Source organism: Trachypithecus francoisi, unplaced genomic scaffold (assembly GCF_009764315.1).
Source record: "Trachypithecus francoisi isolate TF-2019V2 unplaced genomic scaffold, Tfra_2.0 Lachesis_group5, whole genome shotgun sequence".
NCBI classification, from domain to species: Eukaryota; Metazoa; Chordata; class Mammalia; order Primates; family Cercopithecidae; genus Trachypithecus; species Trachypithecus francoisi.
The window spans coordinates 2501611-2521579 of NW_022681470.1; the positions used below are offsets into that span (position 1 = coordinate 2501611).

Here is a 19969-nt window from a genome sequence, read left to right on the forward strand (position 1 = left end):
AAGGAACTGCACAGATGGACGTAGGAGATTCAGAAGTATGAATACAGTTTGACCAAGCCAAGAATCTTTGTCACTAGTTACGTACACTATGACTTACATTCTTCTGGAAACCTAGAGGTATACGTAGTGATACTGCATTTCATTAATTCTAAGATATCTGATTTGTAGTATACAGGCTGATAGAGTTTAATTGTTAGTGTTTTTTCTTAGTGGTACGTAACATAATGGTGTGGACTGTTTATTGAGTGGGTCTCACCGTTAACCAAACTGGTAATAATTATGATTTTGCTACCATTTACTAAGCTTCCTATATGCCCTGAGTCATTCCAAGGCCCACATGCATTTTCTCATTTAATCCTCACAGTCCCTCCATTTTACAGCTTTCTGGTAAATTCTAGCACTTTATTTCTGGGCTCTTCCTAATAAAATCTCATTAGCCAATGGTTTAGAAATGCAGGCACACTGAACACATTTTACCCCACATAACGCAACTGAATCCCTGATGTTTTAAAACACGGTGACGTGGGATGGCAGAAGGCATTCACGAAGCAGGAAACAATTGAGTTCACTTTGGGGGATCTGGAGGAGGACCGGGGTGGGAGGGCAGCCTCCTTTTCTATTCTGTCTCTGGTTGTACCATGTATGAATTCCTGCAAATAGTGTGGCATTCACATGACAGACTGCCAGGGCTTCATTTTCTCTTTCTTCCTTTAGCTACTTGCTCTTTTGTAGCTGATGTACGTTTGTGCGCTGCATTAGGAGAGAGTATCCCTCTCCCTGTGGCATGAATTTGGGAATGGCGGCTGGCTGTAGTTAGGCGATGGGAGAGTGGAAAATTCAAAGGCCATCCATTTTACTTTACGCTTCCCAGCTGGTCTTCAGTAATCCCCAGCAATTCTTCCTGTGGATGGTCTGAGAGTACGTGGAGGCCAGCCCGCCTCCCAGGGCCACAGAAGAGCAGCAGACTCATTTGTTTCTAAATTGATCTGACAGATTTGATGCTGCCCGCGTTATTGCAACTTGCGTTTTGACAGAGTGACTTAACAAGAAATATGGCCAATAGTCAGGAAAATAATCTTTGGCTGAGGAAGGCTAAAATTTGTCAAAATTAGAGGGAAATGGGGAGTTTTTTACATTTTTGTTTTCCTTGGGCAGTGAAATAGCAACATGATTTAAAAGGGACAATTTTTCCTCTTCCTAGTGCCTAGCGCTGTGCTTGGTACATAGTAGACCCTTAATGAATGAACAGATCTGTCCTTCTGATGGGTCTAGGGTCCAATACAGTGTTTCAGACCTGACCTTTAGCTTAACCCCCTCCCCCAATCTGCCTGTATGTACTTCCTTCATAACTGAGTTTTCTGCTAAGGTTATTTTGACAAACTAAATTTTGTTGATGCGTGAGAACATAGGACCATGTCGCCTTAGAAGAGTCTGTTGAGTTCTCTTATCCTTTCTTTCATGAAGATACTGTACTCACAGCTTCTTTGGAGGGGACTGGAGAACTGGAAGAGGTGAGGTGAAGTGCTTCGAGATGTTAGTGGCGTGGGAACGTCAGATGTTCCTCTCATAGACAACATATTTGGGATTTAGTGTAAAGACCTGTATTTGATAGAAAACAGTGTGTTGGCTGATTTTTCAGGTGGCCTCCACATGGGGTGGAGGAATGTGGTGGAGGAGAGCTTTGAGGACAAGTCGGTTTGGAACAACTCTGAGGCCATCTCTGCTCTCCTGTTCAGATTCTCTGTTGCTTCTATTCAGCTCTTGCTGTATCTCCTTTCTGGCTCTTCAGAGAAAAAAACCTAATTGTGGTATTTTAGGCAGTACTATCTTTAATATTGCTGTGCTGTTTCCTTTTTTAAATTTAACTGCTGGGGTACATGTGCAGGATGTTCAGGTTTGTTACATAGGTAAACATGTGCCGTGGTGGTTTGCTGCAGCTATCACCCCATCACCTAGGTATTAATCTAATGCATTAGCTATTTATGCTGATGTTCTTCTACCCCACAATCCGCTGACAGGCCCCAATGTGTGTTGCTCCCCTCCCTGTGTCCATGTGTTCTCAATGTCCAGCTCCCCCTTGTAAGTGAGAACATGTGGTGTTTGGGTTTCTGTTCCTGCATTAGTTTGCTGAGGATATTGACTTCCCGCTCCATCCATGTCCCTGCAAAGAACATGCTCTTGTTCCTTTTTATGACAGCATAGTATTCCATGGTGTATCTGTACCATGATTTTTTAATCCAGTCTATTATTGATGTACATTTGAGTTAATTCCTTGTCTTTGCTATTGTGAATAGTGCTGCAATGAAAATAGACATGCACCTATCTTTATAGTATAATAATTTATATTCCTTTGGGTATAATGAGATTGCTGGGTCAAATGGTATTTCTGGTTCTAGACCTTTGAGGAATCGCCACACTCTTGCACAATGATTGAAGAAATTTACGTTCCCACCAACCATGTAAAAGCATTCCTATTTCTTTGCAGCCTTGCCAGCATCTGTTGTTTCTTGACTTTTTAATCACCATTCTGAGTGGGTGAGATGCTCATTGTGGCTTTGATTTGCATTTCTCTGATCAGTGATGTTGAGCTTTTTTTCATGTTTCTTGGCCACATAAATGTCTTCTTTTGAGAGATGTCTGTTCATGTCCTTTGCCCATTTTTTAATGGAGCTTTTTGTTTTTTTTCTTTTAAATTTGCTTAAGTTCCTTGAAGACTCTGGACATTAGACCATTGTTAGATGGATAGATTGCAAAAATTTTCTTCCATTCTGTAGGCTGTTTGCTCTGATGACAGTTTCTTTTGCTGTGCAAAAGTTCTTTAATTAGATCCCATGTGTCCATTTTTGCTTTTGTTGTAATTGCTTTTGATGTTTTCTTCATGAAATCTTTGCCTATGCCTATGTCCTAAATGGTATTGCCAAGATTTTCTTCTGGGTTTTTTTTTTTATAGTTTTGGGTTTTACATTTAAGTCTTTAATCCATCTTGAGTTAATTTTTGTATAAGGTGTAAGGAAGGGGTCCAGTGTCAGTTTTCTGCATATGGCTGCCAGTTCCCCGAGCACCATTTTTTAAATAGGGAATCCTTTCTCCATTGCTTTTGTCAGGTTTGTTGAAGATCAGATGGTGGTAGATGTGCAGTCTTACTTCTGAGTTCTCTATTCTGTTCCATTAGTCTATGTGTCTGTTTTTGTACCGTACCATGCTGTTTTAGTTATGGTAGCCTTGTAGTGTAGTTTTAAGTTTGGTAGCGTGATGCCTCCAGCTTTGTTCTTTTTGCTTAGGATTGTCTTGGCTCTACAGGCTCTCTTTTGGTTCCGTATGGATTTTAAAAGTTTTTTCTAATTCTGTGAAGAATGTCAATGGTAGTTTAATGGGAATAGCATTGAATCTATAAATTACTTTGGGCAGTATGACTATTTTCATAATATTGATTTCTTCTATCTATGAGCATGGAATATTTTTTCATTTATTTATGTCCTCTGACTTCCTTGAATGGTGGTTTATCATTCTCCTTGAAGAGATTCTTCATTTTCCTTGTTAGTTGTATTCCTAAGTATTTTATTCTCTTTGTAGCAATTATGAGTGGGAGTTCATTCATGATTTGGCTTTCTGCATGTCTGTTGGTGTATAGGAATGCTTGTGATTTTTGCACATTGATTTTTTAATCCTGAAACTTTGCTGAAGTTGTTCATCAGCTTAAGAAGCTTTGGGTCTTAGACGATGGGGTTTTCTAGGTATAGGATCATGTCTGCAAACAAAGACAATTTGACTTCCTCTCTTCCTATTTGAATACACTTTATTTCTTTCTCTTGCCTTATTGCCCTGGTCAGAACTGCCAATACTGTGGTGAATAGGAGTGGTGAGAGAGGGCATCCTTATCTTTTGCCAGTTTTCAAGAGGAATGCTTCCAGCTTTTGTCCATTTAGTATGACATTGGCTGTGGGTTTGTCATATATGGCTCTTATTATTTTGAGTTATGTTCCTTCAGTACCCAGTTTATTGAGGGTTTTTCACATGATGGGTGTTGAATTTTAACAAAGGCGTCTGTATCTATTGAGATAATCTTGTGGTTTTTGTCACTGGTTCTGTTTCTGTGATGAATTATGTTTACCAATGTGCAAATATTGAACCAGCTTTGCATCCCTGGGATGGAGCCTACTTGATCGTGGTGGATAAGTTTTTTGATGTGCTGCTGGATTTGGTTTGCCAGTATTTTATTGAGGATTTTCACATTGATGTTCATCAGGAGTATTGGCCTGAAGTTTTCTTTTTTTGTTGTATCTCTGCCAGGTTTTCGTGTCAGGATGATGCTGGCCTCATAAAATGAGTTGGCGAGGAGTCCCTCCTTTTCAATTGTTTGGAATAGTTTCAAAAGAAATGGTACCAATTCTTCTTTGTACCTCTTGTAGAATTCAGCTGTCAGTATGTCTGGTCCTAGGCTGCTTTTGGTTGGTAGGCTATTTATTACTTCCTCAATTTTGGAACATGTTACTGATCTATTCAGGGATTCTACTTCTTCCTGCTTGAGTCTTGGGAGGGTGTGTGTGTCCAGGAATTTATTCATTTCTTCTAGATTTTCTAGTTTATGTGCATAGAGGTATTTATAGTAGTCTCTGATGATTGGTTGTATATCTGTGGGGTCAGTGGTGATATCCCCTTGATCATTTCTCATTGTCTATTTGATTCTTCTCCCTTTTTAAGTCTAGCCAGTGGCCTATTTTATTTTTTCAAAAAAAAAAAAAAAAAAAAAAAAAAAAACACGCAGCCCCTGTATTCATTGATTTTTCTTTTTTAAGTGTGTGTGTGTGTGTCCGTCCTCTCAGTTCCTCTCTGATCTTGGTTATTTGTTGTCTTCTGCTAGCTTTGGGGTTTGTTTGCTCGTGGTTCTCTAGTTCTTTTAGTTGTGATGTTAGGATGTCAATTTGAGGTCTTTCTAGCTTTTTGATATGGACTTTTAGTACCATAAATTTCCCTCTTAACACTGCTTTAGCTCTATCCCAGAGATTCTGGTACATAGTTTCTTTGTTCTCATCAGTTTCAAAGAACTTCATTTCTCCCTCAATTTCATTATTTACCCCGGGGTCACTCAGGAGCACATTGTTCAATTTCCATGTAGTGTGTGGTTTTGAGTGAGTTTCTTAATCTTGAGTTCTAATTTGATTGTGCTGTGGTCTGAGAGACGGTTATGATTTTAGTTATTTTGCACTTGCTGAGGAGTGTTTTACTTCCAATTAGCAAAACAATTAGAAGTGATAAATTTTTAGAGTAAGTGCCATGTGGCACAGAAAAGAATGTATATTCTGTTTTCGGGGTTAGAGATTTTTAGAGATATGTCAGGTCCACTTGATCCAGGGCTGAGTTCAGATCCTGAATAGCTTTGTTAATTTTCTGTCTCGATGATCTGGCTAATTCTGACAGTAGGGTGTTAAAGTCTCCCATTATTATTGTCTAAGTCTCTTTATAGGTCTCTAAGAACTTGTTTTATGAATCTGGATGCTCCTGTATTGGGCTCATATATAGTTAGGATAATTAGTTCTTCTTGTTTAATTGAACCCTTTACCATTATGTAATGCCCTTCTTTGTCTTTTTGATGTTTGCTGGTTTAAAGTCTGTTTTGTTAAAAATTAGGATTGCAACGCCTGCTTTTTTCTGCTTTCCATTTGCCTGGTGAATTTTTCTGTATGCCTTTATTTTGAGCTTGTGTGTGTCTTTGCACATGTGATGGGTCTCTTGAATACAGCACACTGATGGGTCTTGACTCTTTATCCAGCTTGCCATTCTGTGTCTTTTAATTGGGGCACTTAGCCGTTTACATTTAAGGATAATACTGTTACGTGTGAATTTGATCCTGTCATCATGATGCTAGCTGGTTATTTTGCAGACTTGTTGATACAGCTGCTTCATAGTGTCATCGGTCTATGTACTTCAGTGTGGTTTTGTAGTGGCTGGTAACAGTTTTTCCTTTCCATATTTAGTGCTTCCTTCAGGAGCTCTTGCAAGGTAGGCCTGGTGGTAACACATTTCCTTACCATTAGCTTGTGTGAAAAGGATTTTATTTCTCCTTCACTTATGAAGCCTAGTATGGCCAGTTATGAAATTCTGGGTTGGAAATTATTTTCTTTAAGAATATTGAGGCAGAGTGCAGTGGTTCATGCCTGTAATCCCAGCACTTTGAGAGGCTGAGGCAGGCAGATTACTTGAGATCAGGAGTTGGAGACCAGCCTGGCCGACATGGCAGAAACCTCTCTCTACTAAAAATACAAAAAAAATTAGCTGGGCATGGTGGCATGCCCCTATAATCTCAGCTATCCAGGAGGCTGAGGCAGGAGAATCACTTGCACCTGGGAGGCAGAGGTTGCAGTGAGCCGAGATTGTTCCACTGCTCTCCAACCTGGGTGACAGAGTGAGGCTCTGTCTTAAAGAAACAAACAAAAATATTGAATATTGACCACTAATCTCTTCCGTCTTGTAGGGTTTCCACTGAGAGGTCTGCTGTTAGTCTGATGGGCTTCCCTTTGTACGTGACCTGGCCTTTTTCTCTGGCTGCCCTTAACATTTTTTCTTTCATTTTGACCTTGGAGAATCTGAAGATTATGAGTCTTGGGGTTGTTCTTCTCAGGGAGTATCTTGCTGGGGTTCCCTGGATTTTTTGAGTTTGCATGTTGGCCTGTCTTGGTAGGTTTGGCAGGTTCTCCTGGATGATATCCTGAGGTATGTTTTCCGACTTGGTTTTGTTCTCCCCGGCCCTTTCAGGTACCACAGTTAGTTGTAGATTTGGTCTTTTTATATAAACCAGTAGTTCTTGGAGGTTTCCTTCACTCCTTTTCGTTCTTTTTCCTCTAATCTTGTCTGCCTTATTTCAGCAAGATAGTCTTCAAGCTCTGAATTCTTTCCTCCACTTGGTCTGCTCAGCTATTGTTACATGTGGTTGCGTTGTGAAGTTCTCATGTTATGTTTTTTAGCTCCGTCAGGTCATTTATGTTCCTCTCTCAACTGGTTAGTCTGCTGAATAGCTCCTGTAATGTTTATCATGGTTCTTAGCTTCTTTGCATTGGGTTAGAACAAACTCCTTTAACTCAGTGAAGTTCGTTACTGCCCACCTTCTGAAGCCTACTTTTGCCATTTCAAAACTCAGACTCTGCCTAGTTTTGTGCCCTTGCTGGAAAGATGTTGCAGTCATTTGAAGGAGAAGAGACACTCGGGCTTTTTGAGATTTCAGCATTTTGGCATTGATTATTTCTCATCTTCGTGGGCTTATCTACCTTCGATCTTTGAGGCTGCTGACCTTTAGATGGGTTTTTTGTGGAGTCTTTTTTGTTGATGATGATGTTGGTGGTAGTGGTGCTTTCTGGTTTTTTGTTTTTGTTTTTTTAACAGTCAAGACCCTCTTCCATAGGGCTGCTGTGGTTTGCTGGGGTCCACTCCAGACCATATTCACCTGGGTGCTTCCTGTACCTGGAGGTATCACCAGTGGAGACTGCAGAATAGCAAAGATTGCTGCCTGCCCCTTCCTCTGGGAGCTTCCTCCCAGAGAGGCACTGACCTGATGCCAGCTAGGATGCTCCTGTAGGAGGTGTCTGGTGACCCCAGTTGGGAGGTCTCACCCAGTCAGGAGGCACAGGATGAGGGACCTGTTTAAAGAAGCAGTGTGACTGCCCCTTGGCAGAGCAGGTACACTATGCTGGGGGGAATTCCCCTTGTCTAGACTGCATGGACTCTTCAGAGCCAGCAGGCAGAAAAGACTAAGTCAGCTGAACAGAGAGACCATAGCTGCCCCTCCCCACAGGGCTCTGTCCCAGGGAGATCAGAGTTCTGTCTGTAAACCCCTGGCTAGAATTGCTGAAATTCCTGGAGGGGAAGGTGAGGAGGGATGGATCTGTGACCCACCTAAAGAAACAGTCTGGCCATGAATTGCCATAGCTGCTATGCTGCACTGTGGAGAATTCCTTCCAGTCCAAACCACCCATTCTCCCCAGCGCCAACTGGAGCCACCGTGATTGCGCTGTCCCTCTCCTTCTTTTTCAGTGACATGAAGGCCTCCCACAGGAGAAGACTTTTGAACCTGGTCTTAAGGGACCAGTAGTATTTCAGTAGCTCGAGGAAGGAGGGGAGAACATTCTAAACAGTGGGACTGTTCCACCTGGCGGAGACATGAAGATGTGAAGACAGGAAAATTGAGAGGAAAACATGAAAAGGCAGACACTAGAGAAGAGACTAGAAAAGTTGATGGGGACTAGATCTGGACCCAATAGTCAGCCCGTCTCCTCTAGGCCAGGGTTTGGCTTTTTTTTTTTTTTTTTTCCTGAGATGGAGTCTTGCTCTATCACCTGGATGGAGTGCAGTGGCTGATCTCGGCTCACTGCAACCTCTGCTTCATGGGTTCAAGTGATTCCCCTGCCTCAGCCTCCCATGTAGTTTGGACTACAGATGCCCACCACCACCACGCCTAGCTAATTTTTTGTATTTTGGTAGAGACAGGGTTTCACCATATTGGCCTGGGTGGTCTCGTGATCCACCCGCCTTGGCTTCCCAAAGTGTTGGGATTATAGGCGTGAGCCACCGTGCCCAGCCTGTCTTATCTTTTTTAAACTGATACTTCTATAATGCTTTCTTAGTCAAGAGGGTCCCACTAACTAGCTAAGAAAGAGTTTGTCAAACTGTATTTTGAGCAGTGTCCATCACAAAAGAAAATGTTTAATCTACTTTTCTAAATTACCTCTTTTCTTCACATTCTTCTTTTTTTTTTGAGCTGGAGTCTTGCTGTCCCTGAGGCTGGAGTGCAGTGGTGCGATCTCGGCTCACTGTAACCTCCACCTCCTGGGTTCAGGTGATTCTGCCTCACCCTCCTGAGTAGCTGTGACTATAGGCATGTGCCACCACACCCGGCTAATTTTTGTATTTTTAGTAGAGACGAGGTTTCTCTCTTCTTCACATTCTTATGAACTGTTGAGTCAGGAAAGGGGAACCTTCCTTACAAATGGCTGCAGGGACTCACTGAAGCAGTGCAGGGGCAGTATGCTGGTGTTTCAGCTACTTGCCAACTCAGGAATCTGGTCAGGAAAGAGGCTGGGAACAGTACTATTGATATATTCATGATGGTGACTAGCTGATCATGGTACCAGGAGAGAAGACAAATGATCAGATGATGTCCTCGCGTTGAACTCCCACCAGTCTGATTTGTGTATCTGGCCATCTATAAAAGTGTCTGGAAGAGGAGAGGGAAGAATTATGAGCTACCTCCAGACAAAGGGACAGTGTAGGGGTTGGAATGAAGCCATGATGAATTGCCTCTTTTATGTCTTTTTATATTTCCAAAAATAAAGGAGCATACCTGGAAAGATCAAAAGAGGGTCTGTCTGACCTCAGAGACGTATTTCCTGATGCCTCTGGAGTGCATAATTAAAGTTGTGACTCTCTCTCATCTGATCCATGTTTGTTCTTCTCTGGCCTCTGCCCACTAGGTTACTGGGCAGTATCCAGGGATCAGGTGTGCTTGGGCAACCAAGGAAGGATTGGCCCACTGAGGTGCTCTCCCTCTAGGCTGCCACTGGCTGCCAGAAACAGCCACGCACTAGTCCCCAAAATGCCTTCACGTGAGCCCACACAGCTTGTACACAAGTCATGCACACTTCACCTGCTGTCATGTGAAATACCTGCTTCTGGGTTTCACTCCCTGAGAGGTCAGGCATCATCGGTATGACAAACCCTTGCCTGCCAAAAGTTCACCTGGAGAGAATATTCACCTTAATTTCTATATAGTGAAAGGAATCTCGGCACACACTGGATCTTTCATTTGGGGATTACATGAGGCAGTTGATTAGTGTGCAGTCTTACCTTCCACGTGTAACAGTTTTCTGTAGTTTTCTTTTCTCCATTAATTTGATGGAAAAACAGATAATTTGAGCCACTCGCTGCCATATCTAATTCAACTTCAGTCAGGTGCTGTACAGCACCTAGCATACTTGATTTAGGAATATAGTACTGGGACTAAGATTACAGTGAAGCGTCCTGGTACTGCTGGGGGTGGATTTCCACACCACTTACTTGGAAAGAGAAGAATGAAACTACAGGATCATATAAGAGAATGTTTTGACGATTTAAGCAGAACAAAAGAATCTTTAAGTGTGATACCTGGGAGAAAGTTCAGTTCATTGTGAAACTTTTTGGAGTGGAGCACATCTGAATGAAACTGGTAGCAGAACAGAATGTGACTGCAGAGCTATAGAAATCTATAATGATGTCTTACAATAAATTATATAAGAATTTCATAGTATTTCTGAGCCTCAGGATGTGGGAGGAAAACAACAATGAAAATGGTGTTGCCAAGCTTTGTACTTCTCTACGTATTGACGTTGCAGAGCTTTATACTTCTGTACGTATTTGACAGACATCTGTAGTAAGTACTTGTTTCATCTGATGACTTTAAGGAGGTGAAATGCCAGGTAATAGTTCAGGGAAGGAGCAGTGGACAAATGTGTGGCTATTTTGCTTTCTCTTATCAAGGACAGTTGTTTGTAAGTTCTGTTGTGAGTAAAGCTCTTAGAAAATGAAAATCGGTGTGGATTTTAGAAAGCAATCATGTTATCTAAAGGGGCTTCATTTGCTAACATTTGGCAGTTTGATTGTGGGAGAGACGTAAAAGAGCACAACTCTATGATTACCATTCCTTATGATATTGGCCTTGATATTGATTGTAGCCTTGACAAGTGATTGTTGAGTGTTTTGTATGTCTAGTGTGAACTGCAGACTTATTTGTGGCCTGAAATGGGACAGACACCATTGCAGTTGTGAAAACAGTTGAATGTACCACAGTCTAGAAAGACAAATTCCCAAGTATGTTGTCATAGGTGATGGGATAAAGAACTTATCTTAAGTATTATTTTTTACTTGGCTTGTATTATAAAGTAAATGTGTAAAATCTTTAATAATAATCATAGTATATAAAGACAAATTTTTAGTTTTCTCATTTATCATGTGATATTACATGGTTTAACTTGCTGTAAATTAGTTTTATAAAAACATTATTAGCACAATTTTTTTTTTGCTGCAGGGAGAGACAGTCTAATTGGAGTGCAGTGGCATGATCATGGCTCACTGCAGCCTCAGCCTCCTGAGTAGCTGGACCTACAGGTGCATGGCACCATGCCCAGCTAGTTTTTGTATTTTTTTATAGAGACGGGGTTTTGCCGTGTTGCCCAAGCTGGTCTCAAACTTCTGGGCTCAAGCAATCCACTTGCCTTGGCCTCCCAAAGTACTGGGATTACAGGAGTGAGCCACTGCGCTTGGCCTTCATCAACACAAATTTTTAAATGAAGTATTTTTGCTTTGGATCTTAGGTTGCATATTGCTTTCATGAACTGATGCTTAACATTCTTATAATTTACTCTTTAATAAATCAGCTAGATTATGTTTCATGATTTCTATGTTGTTTTTCTAGATTATAAGACAAGAAAGGTTTTAGGCAGCAAAGTGCAAGCACATTTCAAACAACGCACTGGGGACTTTCGTAGTCGTCATGCCATCTGCAAAATGTAAGATGATGACGTATTCAAAGTATGTTCTTTTTCTAACATTTTTTCAAATGTTAGAGATGTCTTGAGATGCTCTATAAGAATTTCAACCCGATAAGTCATGATATTAAAGCATCTTGAGTCAAATTTATGGAATTATCATTTTAGGTATTTTCCCTTGTTGTTCAACATCTTTGCTTTCTGTCTTATTAAATTATTTAAAATTTTAATTGACAAATAATTGTATATATTTATGGAGTACAATGTGAATTTTTGGTAAATGTATACAAGATGGAATGATTACATCAAGCTAATTTAGCATATCCCTTACCTCGTGTCATTTTTTATGGTGAGGCATTTGAAATTTTTTCTCAAACTTTGAAATATATATACAGTTTATTAACTGTAGTCACCATGCTGTGCTGATCTCAAGAACTTATTCCTCCTGTGAAGAAGGTGAAACTTTGCACACTTTGACCAACATCTCCCCATTTCTCTCCCCAGCCCATGCCTCTGGTAACCACCATTATACTCTATTACTATGAGTTTGACTTTTTAATATTCCACATGTAAGTGAGATCATGGATTATTTGTCTTTTTGTACCTGGCTTAGTTCACTTAACATAATGTCCTCCAGGTTCATCCGTGTTGTTGCAAATGACAGAATTTCCTTCTTTTTTAGGGCTGATGATTACTCCATTTGTGTATCTATTCTACATTTTCTTTATCCATTTGTTGGACACTTAGGTTAATTCCATATCTTGGCTAATGTGAAAAATGCCACAATGTACATGAGAGTGGGAGCGCAGATATTTCTTATTTTACTTATTTTGGATGTATATTCAGAAATGGGATTGCTTGATTATATGGCAGTTCTATTTTGAAGTTTTCCAGTAACTTCTGTACAGTTTTTCCTAATGACTGGAGTAATGTAGACTCCGCCAGTGTGCAGGAGTTCCCTTTTCTCCACATCCTCACCAACATTTATCTTCTGTCTTTTTGATGAAACAGGTATGAGGTGATACCTCATTATGATTTTATGTATATTTTCCTAATGATTGAGCATTTGGTGATATTGAGCATTTTCTCATGAATCTTTTGACCATTTATATGTCTTCTTTTGAGAAATGTCTACTCAAATCCTTTGCCCATTTTAAAATTGGGTTTTTTTTTTTTGATACTGTGTTGAGTCCCTCATATATTTTAGATATTAACATCTTATCCATTGTATGGTTTACAAATATTTTCTCCCACTCTGTCGGTCATCTCTTTCTTGACCATTTCCTGTGCTATGCAGAAGCTTTTCAGTTTGATGCAACCCCATTTGTCTACATTGTGCTTTGGGGGTCATATCTCCTACTTGCTTCTGTCTTTAATCAGGGGTCCCTTAGGTTTGCAAATGAAATAACGTGACTAAGAAACAATGGAAAACTCTATCATGTCAAACTGTCACAAGACGAGCCGTGTAGTGACGATGCAGCTTAGTGGCTGAGTTGTGAGCATGGGCCTTTGCCCCCACAACTTCAAAGCATGCTCACTAGTAAAACACAAGGCTCTCCAGCAACTTCCTGGTAAGTGTGCTCCTTGTTTCCATTATCGATTTTTTTTTTAATTGAAATTGAAACAGATGCTGGAATGACCTGTACTCTCGTAAACCTTCTGGAAACACTTGTGTGGATCCTGGGATTTGCAAATCATCATTTGGGAAGGACAGCCTCTCCTCTCCTGAGCTGACCTCCCTCGCCAGCCTGGTTCTCTCCCGCTGTTGTTCTGGTTTGGAGATTTCAAACCTGTTATGCTTAGGGCGAGCAAAAATTGTAACTATGTCACCAAAAGAGGGAATGGGACAGGCAAGGCCTGAATTGAGTCCTGGAAGATGGATAAATATTTGCCATACAGATAGGAGGGACTGGGAGATAACATTTTTAATCTCTTAAGGTTTATGAGAAGATTTTGGAAAAAATCTGTACTTAATAACCTGTCATATTCTATGGGTAGAGAAAAATATACCCTGAATAAAATACTTATTATGCTTTTAAAGTTAGAGAAATATTAGTTCCAGGAGTGGGGGAACTGAGGAGCGGAGGCAATTATGTAGTATAAAAACCTCTGCTTTTGGTTTTCATACCTGCCAACTCTTCCTCCTTCTAGTCTTTCTGTCCACAGAGTTTAACAAAACTAAGTGCATTAAACTCCGTTTTGAAAATTCACATTTAGTCCCTCTAATTAGTAAACTTGATGTGCCTAAAGTCCTGTGTGCCAAACATTGTACTGAACATTTTAGGCAGAAAAGTTTTAAAAGAGATGCAGATTGTCTTGCAGGAAACCACTGTATAGTTGTGTTCAGAAACAGAATTCCCTTGTTTTTAAATGTGTTTTAAAATGTATACGTATATTTGAAAATCAAAAGTATTATTTGAAATGGCTGTGTAGAATTCAGTAATTAGGGGACGGGCTAGGAAGTGGCTGGGTTCTTGAGTTATGGTGTAGAATTACTCAGCTCTGATTGGTGGTGAGTTTTCTTATGGCTGTTCTGATTTTTACCATTGCAAGATAATGGCATACTAGTGATTTCTCTTGTGTTGCAAATATCTCAGTTTAACTGCTGCTACAATACACAAAGCCTTCAGTCCTAAGAATTTCAGGAAAAATGTGAAATTTGAATACATGGTAATACACTCATTTTATAAGGTTTCTGAGGTATTCACTTTGTGTGTTGGTATTGATTTTGCTATTTGTGTCTAATCTACAGGGGAATTGTTAACCTCAGAACACAAATGTCAGTTTCTGGACCTAGACTCTGAACCAAATGACATAGGAATTTGGTTCACAGAACATTTTAAATTTCACCGTAGTTGTTTTTATAAAACAGAGGCTCAATGGCAACTCACTAGATTTTTGTTGTCTAGAAAAACTATAATGTTGTATATGAAGGCTTTCAATTAGTTTAAAGGAAAAATTATGAAAAGTAAATATAACTTTACATGCAATAATAATTTAAATATGTGTTATAGTTTTAAGACACGGTAAAAATTTCTAAAGTAATGATCAAGCTTAATTTTTAGAAAGAATTCATTAACCCAGTTGCATTTATTTTTATTGAAATAGTACTATTAATATTCTTTTCTAAATGTTATCTTTTTGTGATATATGCATTCATTTACTGTTTTAACCTGTGCAGTTCCCTAAGAAAACTGTTTTCACAAAGAGAATACTTTGAAAAATGTTTAATCTTTTATTTCTGGGCTTTATTTCCATTCTTTTAATTCTTGATATAAAGAGCAATTCCTTTCCAGTTACTGGGCACACATGGACATGTTATCTACCTACTCTTTCATTTAAAAAACACCTGAGAGCTTCCGCATATCCACTGTTGCTCTCAGTTGTATATGTCAAAAGTATTTCCTGTCAGGTTATTAATTGAGATAGTGCTGAATGGAACCAGCATTTTAAATAAAAGTGAGAGTAGGCAAAACACTAAACCTTCTGTATACTAGCCCAGAAAGACTAACACATAACACTCAGACTAATATAGATGAAATCCAGGAGCTGTGGCTCACTCCTATAATCCCAGCATTTTGGGAGGCCGAGATGGGAGGACCACTTGAGGCCCGGAGTTCAAGGTCAGCCTGGGCAATACAGCAAGACTCCTCTCTCTACAATAAGTTTTAAAAAATTAATCAGGGGTGGTGGTGCTGGCCTGTAGTCCCAGTTACACCCCAGAGGCTATGAGGGCGGATTGCTTGAGCTCAGGAGTTTGAGGCTGCAGTGAGCCATGATCGCACCACTGCACTCCAGCCTGGGTGACAGAGTGAGACCTTATCTCTAAAAAAGAGAAATAGTTTCTTTAGTGTCTTCTGTTTGCCAGGCTTTGTACCAGGTACAGGACTAGAGTGATGAATGAAACACTGTGTCTGCCCCGCAAGTATTTTACGATCTAGTTGTGTATGATGGCAAGTAAATGGGCAAATAATGATCCAGTATGATAAATGCTGCTAATGAGGTAAGTCATCTTAGAAAATCAGGAAAAGTTTCCTAGTGGAAGACAAGCAAGCTGACATTTCCCTTTGTTAGCTTTTCCTTCTCAAACATTCCATCAGAATCCATCAGAATAAACCAGTGGAATAAAACTGATAAAGATTTTTTCCTATTTTGAAAAAAACCATGAATTTGCTTCATAGTTCAGGAAAAAACCGTGCTGGTTTGATTCAGAAGTTAACAGATGAGATGTGTTTGACCTGGCTTTGTTGTTGGTGGATTACTTCTACTAAAGTTCTCATTATACTTTAAAATATGTGTTAAAACATATATCCCTCCCCAAATTAAACACACTTGAAAATGTTTAAAATTTCAAAAATTAAAGATAGGACTTTTTGTTCTACATTTTTACCATCCATTTTATACATAAGTGTATATAGACAATATACTGTTGCTGCTTAATGCAAAATAGATGTCCTTAAAGCAATTTAGTATTCGTTTACAAATATGTCTGTACAATTTTTCTCTTGATTTGAAACTGCAATTTTATCACATATTTGGAGAAAAAAAGAAGCCAAATCATGATATGTTGTACTAGATTTCATGTAAGAGCTGTTTGGAGCAGGGGAAGAGTCTCCAAGGACTCAGTGTGTTCTTTCATGTAAACCTGATTTGAGACATTTGTCACCACTGTTTCCTCCACAGAAATTTTATAACAAGTCAGCATCCATTTGTAGTCTCTGGTTCATCTCAAATGTTTAGCCTCTTCTCCTTTTTTTGTTTTTTGATGACCTTTGTCATGTTTCATCCTGAATTTATATCTCTAGGCGCAAGTCCTCTTGTGAATTCCAGTTGTTCATTCTTAGTCTTTGCTTGGATTTCAAATGTAACCTAACCAAAACAGAACTGTTGGACTTCCCTTCAATTCCCTGTAACCGAACTTGTTCCTGTTAAATTCTTCCTCATCTTAATAAATGGTAGCTATGATCTTCCACTTGTTCAGGCCAAAAACTCAAGCATTATCCTGACTTCTTTCATTACCCATATGCCGTCCTGCAGTAAGTCCTGTTGGCTGTGTCACCCACTTCTCCCACCACTGACCTCCAAGTCACCGTTGTCTACCACCTGGGCTCTAGCAGTGACTTCCTAACCATTTTCTCCACTTCCAATCACCTTTTTTATGGCCCATTCTCTACACAACAGCCAGAACGATCCTTTTAAAGCAGAAGTCAGACTCCTTCATGCCTTGGCTCAAACTCCAGTGGCTTTCTGTCTCCTTCAGAGCAAAACCCAAACGTGGCAGCAGGGCCCTAAATGGTCTCACTCCCTCTTTGAGCTCGTATTTTGCCCCTCTACTTACCCACTCTGCCTTGGTCACACTAGCCTCTTTGCTGTTCCCCTGTGACCACGGGCGTTCCTAGCTTAGGGCCTTTACGCTTGGTCTTTCTCCTGATATGAACCTTTATCGCCTATAAATACACACGTTCATTTCAGCAGTCCCTTCAGGTCACAGCTTAAATGACAACGAATCCTAAAGAACTTTCTTGACAACTTTTGTTCTCTGCAAAGACCTTGTTTCTCTCCTTGGCATTTATCTACAAGTGACATTTTTCTATCGTTGGGTTTTTTTTTTTTTTTAATCTGTCTATTCAACTAGAACTTGAGCTCCACAGGGGCAAGGACTTTGGTTTTGTTCTTCACTGCTCTTTTCCTCGCGCCTGTCTGAAGGGTGATTATAGCCAGGATCTAGATTTCCTGAGTCTGGTCCAGTGCTCTTTCCATGGTTCTGTGTGGCCTCATACATCAACCTTCTTTCACAAACGAGGTTTTTAAGTTCCTTGAGCACAGTGGTTGTGCCTTTGACTGCTTTTGCTCTGTCTCTGCGTAAGACATAGGACTGTGTCATATACCCAGTGATGGGACTTCTAGTAAATGCCATGGCTGGACTAAATGACCTCCGGTGCTCCCTGTGGTCTTCATCAACGTGTATCGCATTACAGGCTCACTCGGGATATTGCGGGTTTTTTTTGTTTGTTTGTTTTTGTTTTTGTTTTTTTTTTGAGATAGAGTCTCACTCTGTCGCCCAGGCTGGAGTGCAGTGGCACGATCTCGGCTCACTGCAAACTCCGCCTCCCGGGTTCCCGCCATTCTCCTGCCTCAGCCTCCCGAGTAGCTGGGACCACAGGCGCCGCCACCTCGCCCGGCTAATATTTTGTATTTTTAGTAGAGACGGGGTTTCACCGTGTTAGCCAGGATGGTCTCGATCTCCTGACCTTATCCTTGTGATCTGCCTGCCTTATCCTCCCAAAGTGCTGGGATTACAGGCGTGAGCCACCACGCGGCTGATACTTTGCTTTTTGGGGAGTAAGAGACAAGTTGCCGTTACTCAGCAGATACACAGTGGCATTTGGAAACTGCATGCAGTTTGAGTGAAAAAATCATGATCCTGTAGGAGTCTGGTTTTCAATAAATAGCTTATTTGTATTCTGAATTTTGAACATTTCATGTAACTGTAACTTTGGGTGTAGTGGATAATGAGACTGAAATTAGTGGTTTTGTGTTGGTTTAAGTCTGTTTTTTTTTTCCCCCCCCAGGAGGCTGGTATTTCTGCATTTAACCACCTCATGTTGTTAGGGGAGTATATCCCAGATAGATTCTGTGGTAAATCAAAGAGCATCCATGATTGGCTTGGATCTTTCTTATGCAACTACTAAGATGCTCCTACATTTGATTTTGAAGTTTCATTCTCTTGGCTATGAAGTTTCTTAAGTGACTCTGGTAATATTGATGGTTTTCCCCCTCGTTTTTACAGGTGATCTGCAACTCTTTCACCATCTGTAATGCTGAGATGCAGGAAGTCGGTGTTGGCCTGTATCCTAGGTATGGTGTACGGTACTTCATTTACTGGAAGACACACTTTCATTCCCACCCAAATCCCCAGCCCTTTACAGGCAGTTAGAAAGGCAGCTTCAGCGGCTTGTTCAAGAGCCAAGCTTAAAACTTAGCAATAAATTACAAAAAAAAGAGGAAAATGTTAAGTTTAAAGAAAACAATTTTATAATCCCACATTATATGCTGTGGTATTAACAAAAGGGCGGATCTCAGAACTAAATTCTTATTCTCAGGGGGACTTTGGGTGAAGAAGTTGAGGACCGTGGGTGCTAATTAACCATCAGATTGATTTTTGGTTATTCCCCAGTTTCCTGAGCTGAAGCACGAGATTATTTCACCGGATTTGCCGTACGCATCAGTTGGGTTCATTCTGTCTTTCGCGTTGGCATACTCTGAGCCCCTTCACTCAGGGGGGCAAGAAAACTCTGAGGCTTTGGCCCCTGAACGCACTCTCCAGCCGTTGCTGAGCTGAACCTTCCCACGGAGCTATGAAACTGTCTTCCCACAAGCACTATAGTCACGCCCAGTTTCATTTTGTTTTTATGCCATGAGTCCAAATGCAAATTTAGACTTTCTAATAATTGTGAACCTAAGAATTCAGCCTTTTTTCTTACTTCTCACCATTGTGATTAACCGTAGGTCTACTGGTAGGTGGCTCTCAAAAGGCAGTAGCATAGGATGATTCAAAGCGTGCGCTCTGAGTTCCGGCCCTGGTCCAAATTCCATCACCACTTACTAGTTGTATGTCCTTGGGCAAGCCATTGAATTTCTGTGTAGCAGCCTCTTTCCTGGTAAATGATCCTCATAAGATCGTTGTGAGGATGAAATGTGATGAACACACTCAAATGCAAGAAAGTGTTTCTACATGTAAGTGCTCATTCTAGTTACTGTCAATTTCTCATAGCAGCTTAAATCCAGTTTGTTTCCCAGATGGTAAGAAATATACCTCCAAGGTAACAAAATGACTGGACTGTGGCCCAGGATGCATCAGGATGTAGTTGACAAAATAACATCAACTCTGTATTTAAGAGCAAATACTCCTAATTATTTTTCAGTGTGGATGTTCTAGCAAAGGCCACCATTTCTCCAAAGGAGCTCAACAAATTAGATCCTATGGGAAAGGCCGGTAGTGTCTTGGCTGCTGCATCCCATTATGTCTGAGAGTATTTCTTTTTATTTTTCTTTTCTTTTTTTTTTTTTTTTTTTGAGATGGAGTCTCGCTCTGTCACCCAGGCTGGAGTGCAGTGGTGTGATCTCGGCTCACTGCAACCTCCACCTCCCGGGTTCAAGTGATTCTCCTGCCTCAGCCTCCTGAGTAGCTGGGATTACAGGCATGCGCCACCACGCCCGGCTAATTTTTTGTATTTTTAGTAGGGACAGGGTTTCACCATGTTTAATCAGGCTGGTCTCCAACTGCTGACCTCCAATGATGCACCCACCTCGGCCTCCCAAAGTGCTGGGATTCCAGGCGTGAGCCTCCGCGCCCGGCACTCTAAGTGTTGCTTTCTGAGTCAGGTTTTTTCCGACCATGTTTGGCTGCCTTATTGACTGTCATCTAATCCGTCAACTATGCCCCAGTCCCCAAAAAG

At 40.6% G+C, this 19969-nt stretch overlaps 1 protein-coding gene across 7 annotated transcripts in view; it reads left to right on the forward strand.

Annotated features, from left to right (window-relative positions):
• SMYD3 (SET and MYND domain containing 3) overlaps positions 1-19969 on the forward strand; it is a 764618-nt gene that overhangs the window by 564915 nt on the left and 179734 nt on the right. For 6 of the 7 annotated variants that reach the window (XM_033199070.1, XM_033199074.1, XM_033199073.1 and 3 more), the window contains one exon: positions 18301-18368. In XM_033199070.1, the coding sequence (XP_033054961.1) occupies positions 18301-18368 (68 nt within the window). Of the gene's footprint in view, positions 1-11483; positions 11532-18300; positions 18369-19969 lie in introns of those variants that run through there. The other variant, XM_033199076.1, reaches the window with a different exon arrangement.